Source organism: Hydra vulgaris, chromosome 09, assembly GCF_038396675.1.
Source record: "Hydra vulgaris chromosome 09, alternate assembly HydraT2T_AEP".
In the NCBI taxonomy this organism is placed as follows: domain Eukaryota; kingdom Metazoa; phylum Cnidaria; class Hydrozoa; order Anthoathecata; family Hydridae; genus Hydra; species Hydra vulgaris.
This window is the reverse complement of record NC_088928.1, coordinates 810001-837562: the sequence shown is the minus strand read 5'-3', so window position 1 is coordinate 837562 and position 27562 is coordinate 810001. Positions and strand designations below refer to the sequence as shown.

At 29.9% G+C, this 27562-nt stretch overlaps 1 protein-coding gene across 2 annotated transcripts in view; it reads left to right on the top strand.

The window, feature by feature from the left end:
- The window catches only part of LOC124810993 (uncharacterized), a 146788-nt gene that overhangs the window by 17775 nt on the left and 101451 nt on the right, over positions 1-27562 (top strand). For both annotated transcript variants that reach the window (XM_065804441.1, XM_065804440.1), the window contains exons 3-5: positions 16758-16868; positions 19414-19638; positions 19781-19972. In XM_065804441.1, coding sequence (XP_065660513.1) covers positions 16758-16868; positions 19414-19638; positions 19781-19972 — 528 coding nt within the window. The remainder of the gene's footprint in view (positions 1-16757; positions 16869-19413; positions 19639-19780; positions 19973-27562) is intronic.

Below are 27562 nucleotides of genomic sequence, written 5' to 3'. Positions count from 1 at the left end.
ATTTTTAGATCTCATCTCAGTTGCTTTCTGTCATTGGTTTTATACTTCGCAAAATTTCTGAAAAAGCATGTAAAAAGAAAAATAATAATTATTATTTACATCCAACTTTACATTCAAATTATTTACTCAATAAGAAAAATTAAATTTTTACGTTGTACAAAAATTACTCAAGTATCAATTTAATTTACCAAAGATTCTGTTGAGTTTTAAGTTGGGATGAAGAATCTGAAATGGTCAGACTTGATTTTTTCTTTGAGATGCCAAGGACTTCTGAAGAGTTTCCAAGCTTGTCTTCATCATCAATATCTGATCCTGCAAGTGCTTCAGCTGCACTTTTCTTTAATAAAGTTTTTGAATCGTGCACTTCTCTGAAAATTCGAGGGTGTCTAAGCTTTAGATGCTTTAACAAGACTCAGATTCTGAAAATACATAAACAGGAAAAAGAAATTACAAACTGAAAAAAAATCGAAATCTAGATGATATTTTTGTTAAGATTATTTAGCACAGTTCTGGTTGATCATTTTGTTTTTAAAACAGTGTCTTGATCTAAAATTTTCTGTATGTTAATTTTTATTCAACTTCATAAATAAAAAAAACTGATAAAGTGCTTCTTTAAGAAGTAAAGGTATACCCAGTCGTTCATCTTGTGGAGCTAATGTAAAGAGTTTCCCAATGTGATCCTTAAAATTCATTTCGGTTCCAAATAAATTTGGCTACAATAAATAACTAAGCATTTTGTCTATAGATGCTATATTTTTATCAAATTTTGGAATAGTTTGTAGAAAATATGTAAATTTTGATGAAATTCTTTATGTGAAAGCTATTAAAGCGACCGGCGGTTGCGTTTCTGTTACTTTACGATATTTGTTTTAACTCATTTAAACAATTTGCTATTTTCTCATTGCAATATTTGTCTTTAAAAGTTTGGAAACAGATTATTGAACACAAATTTCGCTTACCCTATATAGTAATGTTGACCGATTAACCAAAAACTGTTCCAACATAATCTGCTAATGATTGGAAATTTACCAGCATTTTTATTTTTTTACATGGCAATAGTGTTTATATTCTTTGTTAATAAGTAAGTTTTTCAATTTTTTTACTAGCTGCAGCTTCGTCTATTGACTACATCTGTTTAACTTGTGGGTGATTTAAAAGTAGATGTTCTATGGTTGTTTTAGTACTATTAGAGTACTAGGCCGTTGCAAGAGGACCACCTTTATTCGTGTCTTGTTGGGAGGATATTTCTTTTCCCCTCTCCTGCAAAAAAAATTGACGGATTCCTGTTAGTATTATTAGGGAAATCGAAATTTGTTTGACAGATGATCAAGAGATTGTGTAAAGCGACGAAGAAAAAAAAATAATTTAAAAAACGGTTAAAGACATTCTTATTAGTAATGGTCCTGATACTTTTTTTTATCACGCTACTGAACTCCAATATACCTTTAATGCGCTAAAGTACTTCTCTTAATGCAATTGGCCCATTATCTGGGTTTTTACCAAGGATGATTAATCAACATTCCATGAAATATTTTGGTAATATTAGTTTTGTTTAAAAAGTTTCTTGTCATTGTAGCTATTTCTTATTGGAATTTTTACCTTTTTTGATGTTGGTTTTAGAACATAAAATGTGGAGATAAATTTTAGAATCCATTTTTGCCACTAAATGATCCCGCTCTGAGGGATCATTTAGTGGCAAATTTCATGGGTAGTTGCTTGTCAATACCTATTGAGATTCGACCAAAAACTCATTGGGCCACACCATAAACTATTATCTTCTATTCATTATGGTTAGGGGTGCTTGTTTTTTAATTTTGTTGTCTAATAGTGATTATATACCGGGTGACGCATTGTTTTCAAAACTTGTTTAGAGCTGCAGTGATTTTAACTTCTATAATTAACATTGAAAAAATTATCTTTCATTTAATTCAGGGATTTTCCTAAGAACTGCGTTGTTGTAATTGAGGGGTGTTGTTTTAATGGAAGACTTTATATTTATGAATTTCATTTTTACAGGGAATGTAAGTGTTGATACGTTGTTCATTTTTAGTGTAAACTTAAATGTTAGATGGAACAGAAGGTGTTGAAATATTGTTTTGTTTAGTAATTTAGAATGTCTTTTTGTTTTCGATTTGAAAATTAGAAGTTTTCTATTTTCTAATATATTATACTTAACATATTAGTTATAGAATAATATAGCTTTAAAATGGCTACTTGGTTATTGAGAACGAGGATGATAGTTACTTGTACTGTCTTTGGTATATCTTTAGAGATGTCAAAAGTTGTTTTATCAACATATGAAGATGTAATGAAACATTACTTGCTTGCAAAACATCAGTTGAAACCAACACCAGCTACAAAAAAGTCTACTATCACTCAGATTTGTGAGAAGGTTGTATATTGTATAAACTGTTGAAAAAATATGGTCAAAAACGTCACCAGCAGTGCTCATTCATACACGAAAATAATACATGATTCGCTCTAATCGTGATAAATACAAAAAACAACTGCAAAACATCAAGCGCAGTGTTTATGATGGCAAAGTAAATCCTTTCAAAGAAGATGCCAGACGTAAATTGTTTGGCATGTGCACCTGTAAGTGTGTGTTTGAGAAAAGTGTAGCGAATCTCGCAAGGTTCTTTTTGCAGAGAAAATTTTTATCCAAGATCAGAGAATTCTAAAATTTATGTGCATTGGCAATGATGATAAACTTGCATAAAATAAGTTTCCATGAACCTACAGCTCAAAGCTATGAATTGCATTATTGAGGGTAATATTTCTGATGTTTTTTCGATAGAAGTTATTAATTCCACGTACTTTCAATTTTGGCAACCACTTCCTGTAACAGATCTGTAACCGGTATGGCAACTCAGATAGAATCAGAGCCGCAATTGCAAATGCAGTTTTGGAAGAATTTTATGTTTTTAAATAACAAGATACTTCCTTACATTATAGAAAGCGTAATTAGATGAAACCTTCTTAAATTAAAAAATTGTTTGTTGAATTTATTTTGATGGACGAAAAGAAAAAGCTCTTAAAAACATCAAGGAAGGTAAAGCTATATCAACAAAGTATTATACAAGAGCGCAACTCCTTAATAGAAGAAAAAGAGTCTAAATATCTCGAAATATTGAAAGCTTATTTGATAAAAAGTTCTATAGTAAACTTTATTGCTATCAAAAATATTGATGTTCAAAAGTTTGTAGCAGTTAAATGTGACGAAAATGCCACTTACACAGAAAGCAATAGTGGCGAAATAAGGCTGATGGAAAAATGATATAAAAAACCGCTCCAATGGTTGCTTTGCCTTTTGCATGCAATCGAACTTCCTATCCAACATCTGCTAATTTATTTGGATGGATCAACCACAAAACCAAGTGCCTTTGCAGACCCAATCAGTAAAGCACTTGTAAATTTTGAGAAATTACCAGTTGTTACCTTTAAAAAGATTGATGTCACTATTCCAAAATTTAAACTTATAGATCTGAGCGCATATCAAAAATATATGTGGGAAATGTGTAAAGCAATATGCAAAGAAGAGTGTTCACTGGCTCTAACAAAGAAAACTCGTGGTAAATTACTTAATCAGTTTCAATGTAAATCACTAAATCACTGTCGATGATTGACAACAGCAAATAAACTTCTACGGTTGAATGTGACAAGCGAGGATCCATCAACAAATCTGACACATTTGGTAACATATGTCATGAGAATTTATTCACATTTTGCTTTAGTATTAGAATCCATCCTTCATGCAAAGATAGTGAGCAACATCTGAGCAACATTATTTTTATTCAGAAGTCACGTTTTTTATCGCAGGAATTGCGAGATATAGCAGGTTCCATATTAAAACGTAATGGCTATTCTGCCCATCCAGAAAACTTCTTACTAACAATAATTAATGAAGATGCCAACCAATAGGTGATTTAGGATATAGGCGCATTCTTAAAGCGCTACTAGAAAAAAATCACACACTGCATATTTTCAGTTTGCCAAAGCTGTATTTAGATGCACATGATTACATAAAACAATTACATTAACTGAAAAGACAATAAAATAATTGAGTCATCATTGATAGCTGATGTGTCAGGGGAAAATATTCAAGTGTTTTTGGAAAATGGTGAATAACTAGCAATTGATTTTGAAAGACTTTTTCAAAATCAATAGCTAATCAATCAGTGGAGCGGTTTGTCGAGCTCGTGGCAGAAGCATCGATAGCTGTATGTGGAGAAAAAATACAATATGGGTTTATTCGATTGCGTTTACATGCACATCCCAGTGTTCAACAATTATATTAAGCTTTCGGTTGGAAACGTAGAGGCAATCTATTAAATGCTATTCTCCATGTGGCAGTGCTTTGTGCTAAATTTGTTACCAAAAGACAACTTTTTGTTATTACATATAAATATTTTACTAATAATTTTTTCACTGCGTCCTAATACAAACACACACACACACACACACACACATATATATATATATATATATATATATATATATATATATATATATATATATATATATATATATATATATATATATATATATATATATATATATATATATATATATATATATAAATAATGGACAAAATACAATCGAAAATTGTCAGATTACTGTTAGATTTTGTGAAGCTCATAGTGCAATTTTCACTTAAAAAAGCTGCGAGCTGAAGTAACATTGGAGCCTATCGAGGCTCGCTTTAAAGCTATTGATATAAGGTATATCAATGGCTTCAAAGTTATAGATGGAGTAGAGTTGTTTCCATAAGGAAACATTACGAGATTGGAAAGTGTGTTTTAAGATGCCTATCATTTGATTTGCTTTACATGAGGTAATGATGGATTGGGTTTCTAATTTTAGATTATTAGTATTTTGTATTCACAAGTATGGTTCAGAGATGGTTGCTCCCAATTTAGTTCGAGTTTTTATTGAATAATGGCCTGATTCCTCCATTGAGTACTCAAAGTGAGTTAAATTTTTTTGGCCAAAGTGCATGACGTTTCTTCACATTTAGTTTATTAGCCAAGACTTGGTCCAATAAACAATTTGGTCAAAGTCTGATTGGAGTTGAAGTTGAGTAGCAAGTGAGTTTACAATTTTATAACGCAAAATAATAAAACTCATTGCTGATTAGGGGTTTTAGTTGAACAGAGTTGAACGCAAATTTGTAACGCGTAATCTGTATACCTAAAAATCTATAATTTTGCTTCGCTACTTTTCAACTTTGCCTTTACTTATAGTATATTTAAATTTAAAAAGTGCTGCAAACTGGAAGTAAAAAAACATTCTTGCATTGCAAACAGAAAAATTGCAATAAAAAGTATTCTGTCCGAAAGCTGGAACTTTATCTCATCTATTGAAGCAACGTGACCAAAACCCTAACTCTAACCCTAACCCTAACCCTGACCTAACCCTAACCCTAACCCTGCTACACGAAGGAGAATCTAAAAAGCCCACATCAGCAATAAAAAATAATAATTCCGATAACATAATCGACAAATTATCAGACTCTTCATTAAACTCACATTATATTGGACCTCGAATAGATACAGTTATTTAAAAAAGTATGACCTTGCAATGCTTAGATTTATAATTGAAGATCAAAGATCATTTGAGACAGCTTCTGGATCTGGATTTATCAATTTGTGCTTGTCGTTTACTAAAAGGTTATACAAATTACTATATTTTACCCTCGTGGAATTTAGAATCATGATCTTTATCAGTTGCAAATCTCGAAATAATAAATGCTAGTCACAAAGCTACTCCTAGTGAAGAAATTATAATAAACGTGCTGCCGAAATTTGACTTGACTTTAGATAATATTTTCAAGCTACAACTGTTTCTACTTTTAGCATACTGTTTTTTCACTCATAATTAGTCAGAGAGGCAGCTCTCAAAAAGTATCAGATTTCCTAAGAAAAACCTGAGTCAAAGCTTCCAATGGATGTGAATGAGCTTTAACAGCATTTCTAACTAATTGGTATGAATTTAAAGAAATTATGGTTCTATAGAACTTACTTTAGTTGAGTGCACACACAAAAAAAAGTGTGTTAAGTGTCACGGACTTATCTAACTGAAACGTAAATGCAATTATTAACCATTTTAACTCATATTTTAAATGTAGTATCTGAAACCACTACTATTCTAAGTGTGGAGAAATGCGTGAGCATTAGTTTAGTTAATCCATGCATTACAACTTTGAAAAACTGCTATCGTTAAATGATTAAAAGTGGGATAACTAAATTTGTTTATGATCTTACTACGCAGTTGGAAATCAGGTTTGAATTAAGTGAAGACACTTTTCTTATCTTTACCTTTTTATACCCTCAACTTAAATGAGCAATGCTTACCTTGGCAGAGATGCAAACTGTTGAATGGTTTCTAAAAAAAGCATGATTTAAGTATTTCTATGATTTCCCGTGAAATTCAACTTGAGGGAACAAATTTCTTATCTGAAACAAATTCAGTTTTAGATAAAACGTTTGAACAATTTTCTGAAAATTGCAACCTACTAAAAAGAAGAACTTTAGATTAGCAATTAATGTTTGAATTCACTGCATACACCGAAGAGAAAACATTGGGACGTTCAGATTTTCTTGTTACTCGTTCCTCGAAGAACAAACGTAACATTTTGCCTTTACTATCCAAATTTTTACCTAATCTTCTTGCTGTACTATCAAAAAACTGTTCATCAAAAAGAGTAAACTCTGTGGAAGGAGAAGTAATCGACAGTAAACGCAATAGCCTTTCCGAGCAAAACACGGAACGGTTAATTTAGGCTAAAAGTAATAAAAAGAGCTTACTCAAATAACTTTTTAATTTTGAAATTGTATATCGTAAAAATAAAGAAATAAAAAAACAAATTTGACTTTCCTTAAACTAGTAGTTCGATTCGAGGTTTGATTTAATTCGCAAACCATGTGCTGTTTTGATTTGAGGGTTGATTTGAAACTAAAAATGATGATTCGCAGGGCCCTATTATGTATATAGATTATTAAACAAAAATTGTTATAAAAAGGTTTTAAAGCAGACAATCTGTGCCTAATCCAACATTTCAGAGTAAGTTTCAGTACTACGAGGCTACTTATTTAGGAAAATAAAATAAAAGAGAAAGTGGTCTACTGAAAAAAGTTATTATTTAGTATTTTTAAAGCTCCATAATTTATTTCTGCAAATAATCACATTATATCAAGCTTATTCTTAATTTATAACTAAATTTCACACAATATATCTAGCTATAATTAGTAAGTCTGTTTTAGTATATGTTTACACACTTTTTTCTAATTCAGGTAAAATAGTAAAGTTCCTTTTTTTTTTGTTTTACATATCTTCACTTCCAACAAGACTGCAAGCAACCACAACTAGAGTAGTAAAGTTACTGGAAGAGAAAAGTTTATAATGCAAGATAATTACTAAGAGAAGGCTGTAAATTAAATGATTCAGGAAAATGAGATCTTTATTTTGGGAACAAATCCAAATAACCGAAGTTCGAGGAAAAAACCGAGATGAAAATAAATTTTTAGAGCGCTTAAGAACAGTCACAGTAAATGGATGAGAAGTGAATGACGACACAAGAATGAATTTTAGTAGGTAGCACAAGATACGCTAGCTATATAGAGATCATTATAGTAATTATAGGAAAGAGAAAGAAAAACAATATTACGAGGTTGTGACAATGGTTAAAGGTTAGCTGCAAAAGCCGGTCCAACTATGATTACAATGCGCTTTTGGACCTTGTCAAAAAAGAGAAAGGGAGTCATTTAAAGATCCACTCTAGATATGGCTACTGTATTCCATTCAAGGAAGGATTAGAGAGTTATATAGACAAAAAATAGAAAAAAGTCGGAAGGTTTGCAAGAACGAAAAGGTGCAACCTTAGCAGATGCTAATTTTGCAATGGCTTTGATATGTGGTCTCCAAGAAAGACCGGAAGTAAGAGTTAATCCTAAAGACGAAGGGTAGATGTAAGAATTGATCATAGAGGACAAAAGTACATTACCGTTTATAAATATATGAAGATCTAGAATGTAGCAGTAAAAAAAAATTCAGTTTTATCTGAGTTAAAGTTTACCATTCACTGAGACCCCCATTCTGTAGCCAAAGTGAGATTTTTTCAAGTTCAAATTACCCCTCCAGGTAATCATAAAGTGTAGGTTTCTTATCAAGACAAGAATAAATAGTAGTATCGTTAGTGAAAAATACCAAACTAGGTGTTAGAATTTCTGGGAGATTGTAAATGTTAATTAAAAAAAGTAAAAGGTGCAGGATAGAACATTAAGGAACCCCGTAAGTTACAGGAAATTAAGAAGAGTGCTGTCCATTGAGGACAACTTTTAAAAACGGTTGGTAAGGTAGAACTCAATAAAGATTTTACCTGATATACCATAAGATAAGAGATAATGGAGAAGATCAGTAATAGAAAAAGATGGGACGGTAGTTAGGCGAGTCAGATTGCTCTCTGGAATTTTTGAAAATAGGAATGACAGCAATAGTTTTGAAATATTGACGACAGCATAGAAGATTTCTGCAAGACTATAACAGGTATGTTTTCAGGATCACAATTTTCAAATGAGTCTTACATGAAAATTACTATAGATCCAGAAGCTGGAGTGATATGAATGTCAAGCAATGGAGCAACCTGTTTGTCGGATTTATCAGTTAGGATGTGATTAATAAAACCAAAAGATGAAATTGTTGAGAAGTTCTTAGGAAGCAAATCAGATTTGAATTTAGTTGAGGTAACAAAATCTAAATTATTCAAAAGAGTTGAATTAACATATTTTCCCTTATTATAGATACTGTTAAAGACTCTTTAAAAGTCACAAGGGCCTAACTTTTGAAATAAAATACAAAGTTATCACAAAGAAAATCACGGAAAGAGTCCTAGTCCCAGAGGTACGATGATAGGGGGATTCCAATAATTAAAAAGAATAGAATAATGGTTTTCGAGAGATTAAACCTCAACCAGAAACACCTAAGGGTGAATGTGGAAAAACTGAGTACTGGCTAAGATCAAAACAAGACACAAGTTGAGAAGAGAAAGTAAATGATTCCGATTATCTTGGAAAGCAAATTGGAAAATTACCTATTTGTGTTAGAAATTGAGAAAGGCAAAAGTTGTGTGCCTTAATGCTTGTTGAAAATGATTGGTGACACTAAAACCAGGGAATTTATTGTAATAAGTATTTAAGTCACCCACAACAACAATATTGGCTAAAGTATAAAAAGAAGGGCCCGCTCAGTTTAATCAGAAATAACATCAAAAAGGATGCATTCTTGAAATGAAAGAGAGCGATATAGAACAAAGAGAAAGGGAATATAGTGAAGTGGAGCAAAATTTTAGCAAACAAAAAGCACATTAACCCTTTCGCGACTGAGTTAAAAATAGCTATATGACTGCGCGTTAAACAACTATTTAGGATCATGATCAATTAAAAGAGTATAAAATAAAAACTACTAGTCAGTTTTACAAATAAGACCTCGTTTTTTTTTTGTCAAATAATTGACTTTCAGAAAATTAAAAAACTTCAAAAGTTTTTTACTACTATCATTAAAAAAAATATCAAGGATCTCATTTATGACAGTATAATTTTTACCTATTTTTGTAATTTTTTTAAATTGATTTTTGAGCGATCTATAAATGCAATTAACAAACGGTTTGAAGCATCAACTTAAGTAATTATTCACATTTCAAGGATAAGTTTAAAGTTTTCCCCAATTGCTATGGATAATTTGAAATATTCAAAATTGTTTATGAACCCCCATGCGGGTCATTCGTCATTTAGAAACAAATTTTATGAACCGCCATACGGGTCACTCGTCACGAAAGGGTTAAAAGCAGATTATGGATTCGAACCTAGTTTTCCATTTAATAGGTGAATTCTTACGAATGAAAATGCCTATGCTAAGCATGTGAAAAATGTACTCTTTATAAATTAATGGAAGATAACCATTAACTCTGAGATCCAAGATGAGATAGCTGAACTCAAATTAATCTTAAAAGTAGCATCTAGATCAGGTAAACTTTGCAAGAGATAAGACTTAACAGATGAAGTTGCTTCGAAGACAACGAATATTGGTAAATGAAAGATTGGAGAACTTGGTGATGGCGATGGCTTTTTGTGCTTGATAGCTTTTTGGATTTTCAAAGTAATCATCACACTATTTAATAGTCCAACAAATTGCGTAATTACTATTAATAAACCCAAAGCCGTAACAAAGCGTGCGAACAGAGACACCATCCATGCGCAACATGGCACTCTAAGTATTCTGATACTTTACATCTGCTAATATAACAAATGTAAACAAGGTATCTGAAAGAAGATCGCAAGAATCTTGTCTTCAGAACCTTAAATAAGCATTTAACAAAGATAAGATTAAAAAAAAGATTAATAAACTTTTACAATATTGCAATTTAAATAATTTTTTTTCTGGAAAAGATCAAAAGGATCTTCTCATTAGAATTTTATACAAGCGTAAACCAAGATATAAAATCAAAAAGTAAAAAGTACATGAACAATAAATAAAATAAGTAGGAATAAACTTCTATAAACGTAAACATGTATATAAAACATAAAAATGTAGACCAAAATATATTTTTAACTTTTACTACAAATAATAACTCAATATTTTGTTTAATGAAAGAATAAGGTTTTTCAGTTTTTTTAAAAAAAAGGCAAGAAGTAATAGGTACTTCAAAATTAAAATTCGGTAAAGCAATTTTATTTCAAAGGTGTGGTGCTCAATATAGGAAATACAAAATTGATTAAAGTTTTTTTTGACAAAAAGGTTCATTTAAAACCTTTTTATTTCTCTTAAATATATTTACTGATTGGTTTAAAAGAGAAAAGATCTTTGAAGACAGCTAGGGATAAGTTCTTTATCTATGTATATACAAAACATAAAATATTAAATACATTTAAGTCGTATATATTCAGAAACTTCATTTCAATAAAATAATACTTCGAATGAGAAAAGCGATTTGCAAAATTGATTATACGGTTGCGCGTTTCTGACGGAGATAAAGACGTTACAACTTACTTTTTTCTGTACTTCCCCAAACAATTATTTAAAATATGCCAATTTAAATTGGCATGTTTAAAATAACTATGTATAAATGAGTAATAAAGTTGGATTAAGACTTTCTTATTGAGATAGATTCATGATTTAAATAGAATCCCCATGTTTTTGGAAATTTTTGTACTTATATAATCAATATACACACCTGACTCCAAGTAATGTTTTAATCAAGATACACACCTAAAAATTTTGTACCAAAATATCTTTTTATTTCCTATTGATCGATAATGATTTGAGGTAATTTTGATGAGAGAAACAGCTTTTTTGTAATCGTATGAAATAAAACCCATTTTGTTTTATTAGTATTCATGGTTAACTTATTACACTAGATATAGATATATAGTCTCAGTTCTTTCACTTTTTTCAAAAGTTCAGCGATATCATAGTTAGAAAGGAATAAGTTTGTATCATTCCCGTTAGTTTTGAAGCTTTATTTAAGTCATTTATATAAATTAAAAAAAGGAGATGTCCAAGAACTGAACCTTGTGGGACTCCACAGGTTATATTAAGAAAAGTGGGTTGATAATCATTGTTAAATGGCACAAATTATAAAAACAAAAAATAAATAGTACAAGTTATTTTTGGTTAGTTTGACAACTCTTAAACCATTTTGGATATTTGCATGCTCAGTTACGTTCAGTTCAGAGTTATCTTTCTTGAACCCAAATTGATTGATGTAAAGTAGATTATTATCATGAAAATACTTGTATATTCTGTTGAACATAGCTTCTTTTAGAATTTTCAAAAATGTGGAGAGAACAGAGATTGGGCGATAATTACTGATTTCAGATTTGTCTCCTTCTTTAAAAATACGAACAATTTTTGCAATTTTTAATTGATCTAAGAATAGTCCTTGATGTATAAAAGCCCTAAAGATTTTAAAAAGAACAACTTTAAGTTGTTCAAATCTAAAACCACGTTTCCATTAAATTGATCTGCTCTGAAAAGCAGAAACCGGAGCATGATTTTTTTTGCCAATAAATTCTTACATTTGCCACGTGCGCTTTGTATCGTTTTTAAAAGTATTGAATAATTCGGAATATAAATTTTTCTTCAGGTTTTTGCGAATTTTTTGAAATAGGTTTTCGAAGTTCTTATAAATTTTTTCGCTTGAAGCTAATTTTGTTTAAAAAAAATTTATATATAATTTTTGTTTTATTCTGGATGATTTTTCAAAACCTTTAGTAATCCATTAATATTCTTAGTTGTTATTGTTTTTTCTATGATTAGGAAATTAACTTCATAAACAGAAAAAAATGTTTTGAAAAAGTTTTCATAAATATTATTTGCGTTATCATCAAAATTTATGTTTTTCCAATGCAGTAATGATAGTTGGTCCTTAAACATTTTAATATTAGTCTAATTACAAATGCGTTTTCTTATTACTTTTTTGGTATTAATGCTTCTTTCTGGGTTTGTTTTATTAAGGTTCAGTAATAGGAAAATGATCTGATATATTATTTTTTATGATACCTATTTGTATATTATTATTGAAAATATCAGGAGTTATAATATTACCTATAAGAGTTGCTGCGTTTATTGTTTCTCTAATGGGTCGATTTATACTAACTGACCCTGTTTTAAAAATTGCATCATAAAAGTTCTGTAATTGATCTTATTGCATCATAAAAGTTTCCTGTTTTAAAAATTGCATCATAAAAGTTCTTAATTTTATGGCCGTCATTAAAGGGAAAACAGTTCATATTTGTCTCCGACAATAGGTGGCCGATAACAACAGCTAAGTAAAATGTTTTTATTAGGTAACAAAAAAAGTTCGTGCGGTTTTTAGTAATTGAATTGTTTTTAGCATTTTTTACAACACCCACATCGCACAAGGCAAGTAGCTTTGTTGCGTATTAGAACGCGTGTGTCACGCGCAGTTGCTGCATATATAGTGTAGGCTTGTAACGAGCTTACAGGAAAGGTTTTGTGTAAAGAAAGGATGGCAACCCAACCAACGATTATTCGATCTTGCTTACTTTACGAGTTCAAACTTGGAAGGAATGCAACACAAGCGGCCAAAAACATCTGCACAGCATTTGGAGAAGGTACAGTAAGTGAACGCACAGCACAGAAGTGGTTTCAGCGATTCTCTTCGGGAGATGAGTCCATCGAAGACCTGCCGCGTTCTGGACGCCCATTGTTGGTTGATGAGGATGAACTGAAGGACGCTGTCGAGTCTGACTCCAGCCAAACTTGCCAAGAACTTGCAGTGAGGTTTGCTGTGAGTGTTGAAACCATCCGCCTGCATCTGCATGCGATTGGGAAAGCGTGGAAGCTGAGTCGGTGGGTTCCGCACAAATTGTCGATCGACAACAAGAAGCAACGGCTTACGATCTGCACATCACTCTTATCACGCCACAATGTTGAGCCTTTTCTTAATCGTTTATTGACATGCGACAAAAAATGGATTGTGTACAACAATACCAAGCGTTGCTACCATTGGTTGTCCCCCGATGACCCCATCCCAAAGACACCCAAGCCCAATCTCCACGAGCGGAAGGTTTTGCTCTGCATTTGGTGGACTACAGCTGGTGTGGTGCATTACGAGCTGCTCCCAACAGGCCAAACCATTACTGGACTGGTCTACTCAGCACAGCTGCAACGAGTTCACGACCTGTTGCTTGTAAAGCAGCCTGCACTGGTGCACAGGAGAGGAGTTCTGCTTCTCCACGACAACGCGAGACCGCACATCGCTCGCGTGACTCAGGACAAGCTCCAAAGCCTTGGTTGGGAGAGTTTGCCTCATCCACCATACTCGCCAGACCTCTCCCCTACTGATTTCCATTTTTTCCTTTCCCTGGGAAATCATTTAAAAGGACAGCAGTTCCGAGACCAGGACGCGGTTGAAATGGAGTTGAATGCTTTTATAGACTCAAAGGACCGAGAATTTTTTAGAAGTGGAATAAATAAGTTTGTTTTACGTTGGGAAAAGGTTTTAGATGCTAATGGTGACTATTTTGATGATATATTTATATACGGAAAAACCGCACGAACTTTTTTGGTTACCTGATAGTTTGATTGTTTGTAATTTCAATAGTTACAATTTATTTATCACAGTCGGAAACGCTCAAATCATTCCTAAAACAATTCTCAAAATTTTCGTGAATATAAATTCACGAAACTCCACTGCCGCGCTTATTAGTTTTTCACTCTATAGAAATTATATAACAATGAGGAATATAAGAATGACTATTTATTTCATCTAATGCGAACGGAGGAATTCATGCCTTTTTTGTTAATGATATTCTTTCAAGATTTTTATATTTGTCTTTGTATTTCTGCATATAAAGTACTATTGTCCTCGATCGTCCATCTTTCTTAAATCCAGTGCGGTGGGCACGTTCAATTTCAATATTTTTTAGTCCAAGTTTTTGCCAGAAGAATGTGTGAACCTTTTCTTCAGTAACCCCCCATGATTCTTGCCCATTTTCATCAATTCCATCGTTAATGGAATCAGCCTCGCGGAGAGCTATTGCATAGTTTGGAAAACTTGACTACCAACCGGCCTGAGATTCATAAAATTGAGTTTTAGAGCTGTACCCTCATTAGGAGAAAATAGAATGAGTTGCCCAGTAATAAAAACAGACACACAAGCAAAATCCATCCAATGAGTCAATGAGTATATTATAAATAATTTTACGCCAGTTCAATAGATAATGAAGGGGCGCAAAGTTTGTCAACTGGAAGAATCTGTAACCCCTTAATTATTTGTCTAGAAGCCTTTTTAAAAGACAGTAGGCAGATGCATTTAGGACATGTTTTATCGAGACAATATCTAAAATCTCTACTCTCAAGAAGTTATTCACACATTTTTAGCATTTATATTTACTTTTTTGCTGCTAAAGAGAATCGATGTCTATATTAATATGAAGGCTTAATTTAGCTCATTAAGTTTTTTCTTTTTTTCAGACTTATGCTCTGTTGCAAGGCTAATTAAAAATAAAAGTTTTCAAAAATCTTCTTAAGTTGATATAACTGCTTTGTCTAATTTATAGAATTTTAGCTGCGTGCTGTCAGCTGTATTGAAAAATTTCTAGAGCTTCATATATTATTCGAAAAAAGTAATAAAGTTGTCTGCTTCTTTTAGGTTGCTGTTGGATCTTATAGCAGTTTTATTACAAAAGACTTAAAAAAATCAAATAAAAAAACATATTATCTTTGGTCAACCAAGTGAACACAAATCAAAATTTTTAAATAGCTTTTGATTTGCACGATTATTGTTGCATTTTAAGGCAACAGGTATCTCTTCTGGGCTTCATATTCACTCTAAAATAAATTAAGTTGACTCAAGCAAAAATTTAGAATTAACCTCAAAAACTGCTGAAATTCTGCTAACTTGAAATAGTACTTGTTTAAGAGACTGGTTTATTCACTGCTTAATTAAAAACTATGCTACCATGATAAATAAGAAATGATTTGAAACAGACTTCGTCAATTAAAACAAGTTTGAATTATTTGCTTATGTGGTTTAGGCCTCGTAAATCTAAATTTAACTTCAAAGCCACCTGTCCCCCATGAGTAAAGAGAGCTTGCAGAAGTTTTAAAATAACAATTATTTAATTTGTTTTCCATTCTAAGTAATGATATTTTAACTAGTTCATTAACATAGTTTCATTAAGTTTTGTTTATACCAGGGGCGGATTTAGCACTTTTTGTATTTTGAGTAGGCTAACATTCAGACATGGAGCAAATTCAAAACATTTATATGTTTATACTTATGTCGCATAAGGATGCTTTACAAAGAATTGCGATGATTGGAGCATGGGAACAAAAAAACTCTAAAAAACTTGCCCTCCTGCTCTAAACGTGAAAGCAACAAGTTGATAAAAAATTTTTATATTATTCTTAACTAAACTTATATTCATCAATAGATTTTAAATTTCATAGTATAAGCTCTCAGCGTTCAATAATTATGACCATGTAAAACTTGTGACTCCCTCAAATTAAGGGGGATCACACTTTATATGGTCATAATTTTTGAACGCTAATATATTTCACTATAAAATTTAAATTTGAATCTTATCGAAAATCTAGTTGAGAATAGTACAAAATATATTTTATCAACTAGATGCTCTGACATTTGGGACAAGAAGAGAGGCAAAATGGGACTTTTTTGTTCCCAGAGTCCAATCGTCGCAATTTTATGCAAAGCATCCTTATTTGACATACGTATATACGAGTTTGCTTCATGTCTGGAAGTTATCTATCTCAAAGACCAAAAAATGCTAGATCCGCCCTTGGTTTGTACTAGTATTTTTAATGGCCAAATAATAAGAGTTTATTTAATTTATGATATATTTGAATAACTTTGAAAGTTGTTCAAACTTACTAATTCAAGTTTGTAAATGATATACCAAATATAATTTATCAAATGAACATAATTCTATAATAGTCTATAATATTTAAAAAAATAATTATAACATAATATTTATAACATTAAAAATAATTATAAAAAAATAATTATAGCATAATAATTATAGCATAAAAAATAATTATGACAATAAATATAACAGCCTATAATATTTAAAAAAATAATTTTTAAAAACGTAATGTGCAGATGTCTTAAATTAATAAAAAGATTTAATAAACCAGTTAAATTTATTAAATGATATATAAATAAAATATAAAGTATATTTTATTTCATAGTATTGAATATGTTGTTATTTATTTAGTTGAGCCATATGCAAGAAATTGGCGCTATTATTCCCCGAGATATAGACCCAAAACACCCATTCCTAACAAATCCTGGAAATACGCAAAAGACCTTTCTAGCGTACTGGCTGGTAATTTTTTTTTTTACCTTATTCGTTGATTTTTTAAGTTTACATAAAATATAAAAAAACTAAATATAAAAAAATAGGCAGGTTTTAACAACCTAAAATATTTTTAAATAGCTTTATAACAAGTTTTGTATTGACTTTTTTTTAACAAACTTTTGTATTCAATAAATCTTTTCCCATCAATAAATAGGCAAATGGTGAAGAGTTTTATTCTAAAATAAACAACAAAAAACAAAAGAATAAAAACCTCCTAGCCTGGTGTAGAATTAATGCATCAACATTGTTACTTGCGCTTTTTATTTTAAATGTCTTTTCTTGCGTTTTTTTGTTTTTTCTCTAATGTTTTCGGCTGATTTTTTGCAAGGTGTTAAATGCAATTTTCCTTTTAATTTTTTGAAATTCTCTTATTCTTTTAGTCTTCAGCCTGTTTGAGCATCTTGGGTAAATTAAGATATTTTCTTTCACTTCTGCTAAATCGAGAATTATTTTGCTATGCAGTGTTAATATCGTAGATTTGTATTTAATCTTTTAATACACTTTCTTGAGCAACTCTGTTTTCTTAAATAGCTACTCCTTTTATATTAACATTTTCTTTCAAGTTTATCTCAATTCTGATTGAGACTAATTAATTGAGATTGACGCGTGTGGGTAAGTTAGTATTGTTAATTTGGTAGAATGGCTTAGTTAAGTTGGTAAATCTTGCAAAAATATTGAACCGAAATAGTGAACAAACCTGGACAGATTAACTAGATTTTGGTGGTTAAAGTATTTCTGCTATTTAAAATTTTAGTTTGTCAAATTTCTTTATGACTTGAGAAAATAAGCTCGTGTTTTAAAATACTGCAATAATTTGAAGAGGAATGAAAATTTACTAGAAGTGTTTTGATTAAAGCTAAACATGTTTGGCACCAAACCTTTTTAACATGACAATATACACCAAAATTTATCGGCTGGAGAATGTGCGACAATTGAGCCCGTAGGTACATGAGCTTGAATTGTTTTTACTTCAAATAAAGAAATAAAATGCTGTGGCCATCAAGAACTAGCATAAGGTTATTAAATTATTTGGAAGTTATAACAAATATATTAGTCAGCCATTGGATGAAATATTTATCGTCCATCCCAACTGACAGTGAAGTTATGCATTTTTTAGATTTTGTATTTTTTGAGCCTTTTTAAACATAAATTTACTGCAAAGTGTTTGAATTTAAAAATTATAAACCGTTGAAGTGCAACTGTAGCAGAAATTATGCAGTTGTCTACTGTGTAGTTTATTTTTTTTAATTTTTTCTGGTTGTTTTAAGAGGACGCTTCGTACTGCGATTGCAGAGAATAATTTGGTTTTTCTTTTCACCATTGAAGCCAATTTTATCAAATTTCCAGACATTTAACGCAGTGCATTCATAGATATTTGATCTAAAATATTTAGTCTTGCTTGTATTGAAATATTTATATTATCTTCAGTACAAGCAGGTATTTGCAATTTTCAGCAGTTCTCTAGCTTAATTGCTAATGTAAAATGATAGCACAGTTGCAAACTTTACCTAGTTTGCCGTACGTAAATAAAAGTTTGTTTCGTATGTTGTAATTAACTAGCAACAAGATCAAGTACTCGCTTGCAAGTTCTACCAAAATCATTAACTCGGCAAGTTTAATTTCAACATGTAAAACAGAGCGCGAAAGGTTTCTTATCCTGAATGATTAAGTTGCTTTTGTGATGCCATACATAAATGATATTTTACATAATGATAACTAGCCAAATTTCATTTTGAAACTGCAGCATTAACCCAATGGGCACACGCACATCCACAGTACGTCCAAATTAGACGTCCATTGGACATACCAAATGAAACGACTTTCGTCCGACCGTTTCGGACCTCTAAAGTAGGTCCACAATAGACGCTATTGGACGTGTGTGTGTTCTGAATCCTTACAAAAGTACTGACTGATTCCTTAAAGAAAAGAAAAAAAAAAATTGATTGAATTGAGTCAAATACCTGAATAGCCGACTAAATTTGTCAAAACTATAACTTGCACACATCCCCTTAAAATCGCCTTTGAGAATATCTCATACTATATTATGCTTTTTAATGTATAATAAACTTAAAATGACTATAGTCTTTTAAGTTTATTAATATTAAACTTAAAAGTTCATTTTAAGTCATTTTAAGTTTATATATAATAATGTTATATATAATAATATTATATATTAAAAAGCAATACATACATATATATATATATATATATATATATATATATATATATATATATATATATATATATATATATATATATATATATATATATAGTATGTATATATATATATATATATATATATATATGTATATATATATATATATATATATATATATATATATATATATATATATATATATATATATATATATATATATATATATATATATATATATATATATATATATATATATATACTATTAGAATATATAATAAGTTTTTATATGTACAAATAATATACAGTGATATATTATTAGTATCATTCATATTAATTTTTTAAAACTGTTTTTAGTTAGTTATGGTGATAATTGTGGTGAAGGTTGGTTTGAGTATGGAAACCACTGCTATCTTTTCCGCAGTAAGACTAGCACATCTGAAGGGCTAATATGGAATAATTCTCTTTCATCGTGTCAGAGTTATGGGGGAAATTTGTTAAGTATATCAAATGAAGCAGAAAATTCATTTATTGTAAATTTTCTTAATGATGATCGATTGAAAAACAAGTTATACTGGATTGGTATGTGATACTGTGAAAATGTATATATAGTGTGATTACTTTAAATATAGATACTGGATTGACAAGATACTATATGAAAGTATGTGTGAGTGTAACAATTACGAATATTTTATTTGATTTTTTTAATAAACTTATATGATAGGTCTTCATGCTCCTAATAACTCAAGAATTTTTACATGGTCTGATGATACCCCGTTCCTGTTTTCAAATTGGCAAAAAGATGAGCCTAACAATTTCTATGGTAACAGTGAGGACTGTGTGGAAACATCAAATTTAGGATGGAACGACAACAATTGTAACTCTCATTTTGGTTTTATTTGTAAAGTTAATAGAGGTAATTTATGCTTATGTATAAGAAAAAATATTTTTAATAATTGATTTATTTATTTTTGATATTTTTGTCGTAGAGCAAAAATTTATGTAAATTTATGCTTGGCCATTAAAACAGTGGTTTTAAAAGTAGTTCTTATAAAACTAAATAACATTTAAAAATTAAAACCTAATATAAAAGGAATTTTTTTTTTTTCAATTTGTAACTTTTATATCCTATTTTTAGCACTAATACTCTTACTATCGAGTAACAGTATTAGTGCTAAATATAAAATATAAAAGTCACAAATTGAAAAAAAAAAAAAAATTAAATTTAAATTAAATTTAGTTAAATTTAATTTAAATTTAATTAATTTTATTAAATTTAGTTAATTTAATGCTTTTACCTCCTAAAAGAAGAAGAAAAATGTTAGTCTAGACTAACATTTTTCTTATTCTTTTAGGAGGTAAAAGCATTAAATTAACTAAATTTAGAAAACTGTCTAATGACCTGTTGTTTTGATAATTCTTTTAATCTCACATTCACTTCATTGATAATAATTTGCAACAATTTACAATTTTTTCTAAAACTTCTATTTCTTTTATCACTTAACTAGACTTATAAGCAATGTTTAGGTAGAGCTCTTATTACCATGCTTTTTAACCACTTTGCAATTTGCTTTAGGGCTAACCCTTACCATTTTATGTAAGGGTTAAAACAAAGAATAAAAGAGAAAAGAATATATACTTTGTATAAATTTTTTTCTCCCTCAGCCAGCCTTTTTAAATGTTCAAACACTTGATAGATTTTTCTTGCTTTGTACAAAGCCTTCTTAGCAGGCACAATATTTTCTTTAGTTTAAGCAATAACTTGTAGCATTATGTTATAAATAATCTTCAGTGACAAAAAGTTGCCAGGAAATGCCCACATAATGACAAGAAATTGCAGGAGAATCACATATTGGCAAAAATTTGTCAGTTCATAAATCTTCTGCATAAAACTTTTTCTTGTTCTTAAAACTTATTTGACACAACACAAAATGATTCATTGTAAATCCAATATCTTAAAAATTAACCAACTCTTTTGTCCTACAAGTGATACTTGATTAGGTGTGTTTTTGTATTGCTCTGAAACTGTTGGCTTTTTGATATGTTTTTAGAGATTCAATGGAAGCTACTTTTCCAGTTTAATTTTCTTATACTCTCATAATTTATTCTTATTGAAAGCAAACTATCACCAGTTATCATGAAAGCTTATCATTAGCTTGTCTGTAATTCTTTTTGTAACTGTGTCAGTAGCTTTTGTTTCTGTCTTTTTAGCTTCTGTCACTTTTGGAGCTTGGAGTTTCATAACATGGTGTCTAAATACTAGTCAAATTAGTGGCACCTTTTATTAGTCGATATTTATTTAACTATCTAGTGTTTCTTGCAATTGAATCAAATTGATACATTTTATATTGCATATAATTCTCCTTCATTTAATTTTTTGTTTGTTTGGTATCTAATCAAGTTGAACATCAAAGATATGAACTTTAATAAACATGCATTCCATTTGGCTAAGTTTTTCACGTGGTATCATGGCTGGGTAGAGAAAAAAAATAAAAAAATTTTGAAACCTTTTATAATTTATTAAAACTGAGTTCTCCTTGAGATGCTACAAGATTGAGATTGATAATTGAGAGAGCCCTTGGGAGAGATTAGTAGTTGCCTCCTATTGTAAAGCAACATGGTTTTGTCTCTCAGGGATGAATTATCTCTAAATAAGGGCTATTTACTTTGGTTACTGATAATACCAATAGCCTTGAATAAAATCAGGAAATTGTTCTTTTTCTTCCATCTTGAGTATTATCGAGGATGGATGACATTGTTTTTGCATATAGTATTATCAATAAATGTTATTGTGTTTATCATCTGGTAATCAATACATATTATTTTGGTTTTACTAGGGTCTTTCCATATAAAATTATCCAGAAAATAAATGCCACTTATGCATCTCAAGATTGTTTAATTTTTACATCATTTGCAGTTCATATTAAATAAATGATAACTCTAAGCTAAAAATATACACGTGTTGATGAGATATCTTTAGACTTCCCTATTTTATTCAATACTATTGCTAATTGTTTGTAATATATCCTGCAGAATTTCCAACATGGCATCGCATATACACAAATTTTTTATAAAACCTTTGCTAAGTATGGAGAAACCTTAAGGTTGCTTAAAAAAACAAATTTAAATTAGTTCAGTTTTGTGGCAATGAATGTTGAGAATTTTTTTGATGTCATATTTCTCCATATTTAAAATATTCATTATTTATAATATCACTAGCTAAAAAGTTAACTAAACAATAAAATTCTTGCACATTTTCTGTGATTTCTCAAAGACAATTTTAACTCAAACTTTTAAAAAACCATAGTGTTTATTCCAAAAATAGTCTCAAGTGTTAGCCATTATAAAATCAACAAATTACATATTACCAAACATATTACCAAGTTTAAAATACAAAAACAACAATATGAACTCAAAAAAAATTTTTTTTTTATGTTTCTAAATTGTATCAAAAAAATTTGGGGAGAGGAGGGGGAGAAGTTGCACCTTCCCCTGCCCCCTTCAGATGTCTGCGAATAATAATAATAATTGTTCAATAACACTAAATTTAAGTTTTAATTAAAAAAATTATTTAAAAATTTCCTTTGCTAATAATTCTGAAAAGATGTTATTTTAAGTGCTTACTTTGATCAAAGATTACAAAAAAAATACATTAAAATATTTTTTTTGATGACCTAAGAACCTAAGACCTAAAAAATGATATACTATCAACATTTTCTCCAGGGATTTTTAATGACAGTCCTCATTTTAGCTTGAAAAATTATTAATTTACAAGTCAATAAATTTGAATTAAATTGGAAAAACAGAGGATTTATATGTGTTCATAAATCTTGTGCAAGTGTTAACACTTACACTTTATGGCAATAAGAGTCAGAAACAATCAAGTCCTTAGAGTAATATATTTAAATTCCTTGAGCGAAAAATCTATTTAAGTTGCAAATTTTAGAAGTTGCGCATTCTTTAACTGTTTAAATTATATTTTTGAATTTAAATGTAGTCTACTTGCACATTCTATAACTGCAAAAATTTAAATCATTTTTGGTAGCTTTTTAAGAGTACTTGCTTAGAAGTTTTATAAATAACAATGTTTGGGTACTAAAATAGTTTTTTTCTGTCACCCATTATAGATGTTTTTTTTCTGTAATTGCAACAACGCAATTAGTGATAAAAAGGTTTAATGGTTTCTGATTGGCTAATAATTGTTGTCTATTGGACATTGCTTTAAAAGCTTAAATATAATAACAGTGGCTAGTAGGGTGTGTAATACTTTTTGAAAATTGAATTTCGCTTTGCAAAAAGGGTAAGGTTTATCATTAAAAGTTCAAAACTGGTAATTAAACAAAAAAAAAAGTTTTAGCTACCAGGGATTTAGAGACAGTGTTTTACCAAAAGTCAGGGGGGTAGGGTAAGTGAAACTAAAAATTTTGTATTTCCTTTTTTAATTTTTAAAATTAAAGTTAAAAGCGTTTTCTAATTCTAAAATAATAACTTAATTTTTATAAAAATAGCAAAAAGAGTGTTGCCCCCTCCCCAGTTCATTGCTGAAAGTGTAAAATGAGATATTGAAGGTAAAATGTGTTATAGAACTAAACATAAAATGCTTACAAATTTATAAATCCATATTTATTGGCACAATAAAATACAGAACAATATTATAATAAAGATTATTTCTTAAACATTGCCAAGCCAATAAGGTTTTGTTTGGATAGATTTTGCAACAATTTCTGTGATAACACTTGTCCTTTAATCCAATCATCTCTCCTATCTTTTGTGAAAGCATTTTCACATGCTTGGGTGACTTTTTTGGGTGACTTTACACATCTTTTGACAGCTTGAGTGTGGCAACACCAGATTGGTACAATCATTGATTTTTTTTTTTTTTTTAACATCTTTGCTTCCAACAAGGCTGCAAGCAACCACTAATTAAAGTTGGAAGTTACGGGAAGAGAAAAGATGAAGATTGTAGATCAAGATAATGATTGATAGACAACTTAAAGGATTGCAAATTACATGTATCAGGAAAGCAAGATGAAGAAAGCGATTTCCAAAGAACTGATGTTTGAGGAAAAAAACTAGAGGAATAAGAGTTTTTGGAGCACTTAGGAACAGTCACAGAAAAAGGATGATACTTAATTGAATGACGAGTAGCACGAGAATGAATTTTAGTAGATTTAACAAAGTACTCTTTGATATCTCTAGTTGTCATGCAACAAATTAATGATGGTTCGAAAGCTTCATTCCAATCAATAAGATCTTTAAGAAAAATTGCTTTAGTATTGATATCTGGTGTCTTTCTTGGTCTAACAGATAGATCTCCTACTTGTACATTTTCATCAACTTTTCCTCTTATTTCAAGAATTTTGTTTACACTGAATTTTCTCTCTTCTTTGTTCTCAGAACAAAGTTTGAAGAATAGATTTGGAGAAGGCATACCAAAAATATCGCCTAATAGTTGAAATGACTATACTCTGAATATCTAGTGACCGGTGTTGAAAGCAACTTAAGCTAATAAAGAACATGTTTTGGTCCTTCTATCCAACTCTGCTTAACTTTGATGTTAAACCAGATAGGAAAGTACACTCCTACAATATACTCTACAAGTTTCAGAAGATTCTGGGCTGCACCGCTTTGAAAACCATGATGAGATCCAAATTTTTTAGATTCGATTGGCTGTTGTTAGCCATCTGGCTATGTTAACAGGGCCAATTTTAAGAAGTTATATTTACTGAGGAACATGATCACTTTGTAGAGCTTGACTATTTGATATCCATAATACTGATCGGTAGAAAGGTCTTTCATTCAATCATTACTCAAGTTAATAAGGGGCTCACCAATTTCAACTTTATTAAAAAAAGGGTTAATTTAAAGATTGGTTGCTTCGTCAAATAAGCTTCTAATAAGTCCACTCCATTTTTTACCATTTTTAGTATCTCCATCTAACAATTTAATCAAATGTTTTAATGGTAACTCATTGGTGTGTAGTGCACAGACAATCCAATTTAACTTTCATCCTAACTTTAGCTTCATTAAGTGCATTACTCCTTCTTCCCAACCTGTGTTTAAATTGGTATAGTCTCCTCTATTTGCTGTTAAGTGTGTTCTAATTTTTCTCATTTCCGTATACTCAAAGATTTTATCTGCTATAATTTCAGCATGTTTCTTTTTCTTCTTTAGCTGGTGTGAAATGAAATAAATACTTCCCATCACCAGAACAAACAGTGTTCTTTAACTTTTGCGGGGTACTGTCTGTCTGATCCATCTAGATTTAAATATATTTTTATCATCTTTTTGTCCATCAAAAAACATATAGTCTATAATCCCCTTATCACAGGAATTATTAACAACTGATTAACAACTTCATTCATAACTTTATCCCTAGCTCTTCTAACTTTACCATGATCAATTATTAATCTGTTGTCGTTTTTGGATACAAGTCCTCTGTCTACCCATGCTGCAATAGCTATTACTGCAGTTGCTTTTAAACCAATACCATATCTAATACTCGCCAATGCAATATTAGAGATATCTTCAAAATTTCTAGATTATTTAAACATTTTGTACCTGAGTTTTAAATAGAAATCTTACTTTCATCAAAATCGAACTCTTCAAAAATTTTATGTTCGCTATTTTGATTATCTTGAGCATTAGTTTTGTTTCATCTGTTTTTTTTTTCTCTCATTAGTTTTTCTTCTACTCTTTTTTGTTTGCAACTTTCTACCTTTTATAACCTTTTTGGCTCCATCAAATCAGCAGGCCCAAGTTGATAGAAACTAAGAGTTCCAATCTTTTCTCGCTGGGCTAAAAAAAAAGTTTGACAATAATTTGTTTACCTTGAAAAATGTTTAAAAATATTCTCTTTTTAAACTAATCAAAGAGGAAATAAGTATATTTTTATATTATATTTTATATCCGCTCATACCTTTTTATATAAACGAGTTCATTAATTCATATTTTCATATCAGGAGAACAGTGTTGATAAGAACAAAGTGAAATTTATAACATATAAATTTCTACTAGTCAAATAACTTGTCAATGATGAAATTAAAATTTTGTTTTGTAACTTTACTTGCTCTATTTTGAGACAAGCTTTGTTCCAAGCATCTTTGCTTCTTATTATTTAATTACGTTTTAAACTAGTTACAAGTGGCTTAAATAAAACAATGGCCTATAGCCATTTTGAAAATTTAATGTAAATATCCTGGATTAACTCAAAATTACTATAGTTTCTTCTCTTTAGTTTACTTAAAAAAATCTCAACACATCTCTCAGTGTTGGCAGTTAAGATACTGGTGACTCTTTTCCAGATCCCAAATTTTCATGTAGAAAAGAACCATTTTTCCTTCTTGTTCTAGCAGCCAATTTATATTCAATTATATCTAGTAATTCAAAAAATTTAATTAGAAATGGAAATAATATCAATATATGCTTAAATAAAAAGATAATAACATCAATATTGATAAGAAATATAATCCTGATAAACTATTCATATATAACAAATAAAATAGATAAAGAATTGAAAATATGCATAGCATTATATTAAATAAGAATGAAAATTAAATAAAAAGTAACAAAGTTTTTAACTTAATAACTTTTAAACTTTAAAACTTCTAACTTAAATAAAAAGAAACAAAGAGCAATTCTAGCTTCATTTAATTTCATCCATCAAGTCTCTCTTTGTTTACTAAAAACTATATTTCTTAAATCATATCCCACTTTAAAAACTAAACAAAATATAAAAAAATAAACAAAAATATTTTCTTCCTCTGTAGTTCCTTTTGATAACTTCACTGACAAAAACAAACAATAACTTGTATACTAAAGGTTTAAAACAGATATTTAAAAAAAAAGTTTCCGTTTAGCCAAAATGACCTAATAAAATATATGAGTTGAAGTTTTTACATACAAAACTTAAAAAAGCCCCCTCCCCCCCAAACCTTTTTTTTTCAAAATACTCCATAAATCAAAATTACTGAAGCAGTTTTAACTACTAAATGTATTATACTTATCTTGTATTAATTTCTGTAGATAAGTTTGCTGTAAAGCTCATAAGATAAGATTGTTGTAAAGTTGATTCAAGTCTAAAATATTCAAATTGACCCTAAAAATATGAAAAATCACTTTTTTTTGCAATTTTCAAGGCAGTTCCCTGGTAGCTTAAACTCATTTAAAGTTAAATTTTTTGATATTTCTGAATTTTATATGTTAAACTTCACCCTTTTTTTAATAATGCCAATGGTAAATCTATTTTTTAATCTGAGTATGACACACCCTAGTGGCTAGCCACTGTTAACACTGGCTGTAATTGCAGCAACACAATTAATGATAGAAATATTTAGTGGTTTCTGATTGGCTAATAATTGTTGTTTATAGAAAATTGAATTGAAAGCTTAACTAAAATAACCAAGCCTAGCCACTGTTACTTTTATTTACATGTAGTTATATTTAATTTTAAAAGTGACTGTTATAACTAAAGTTAACTCTAGAACTAATGCTAAAACTAAAGATA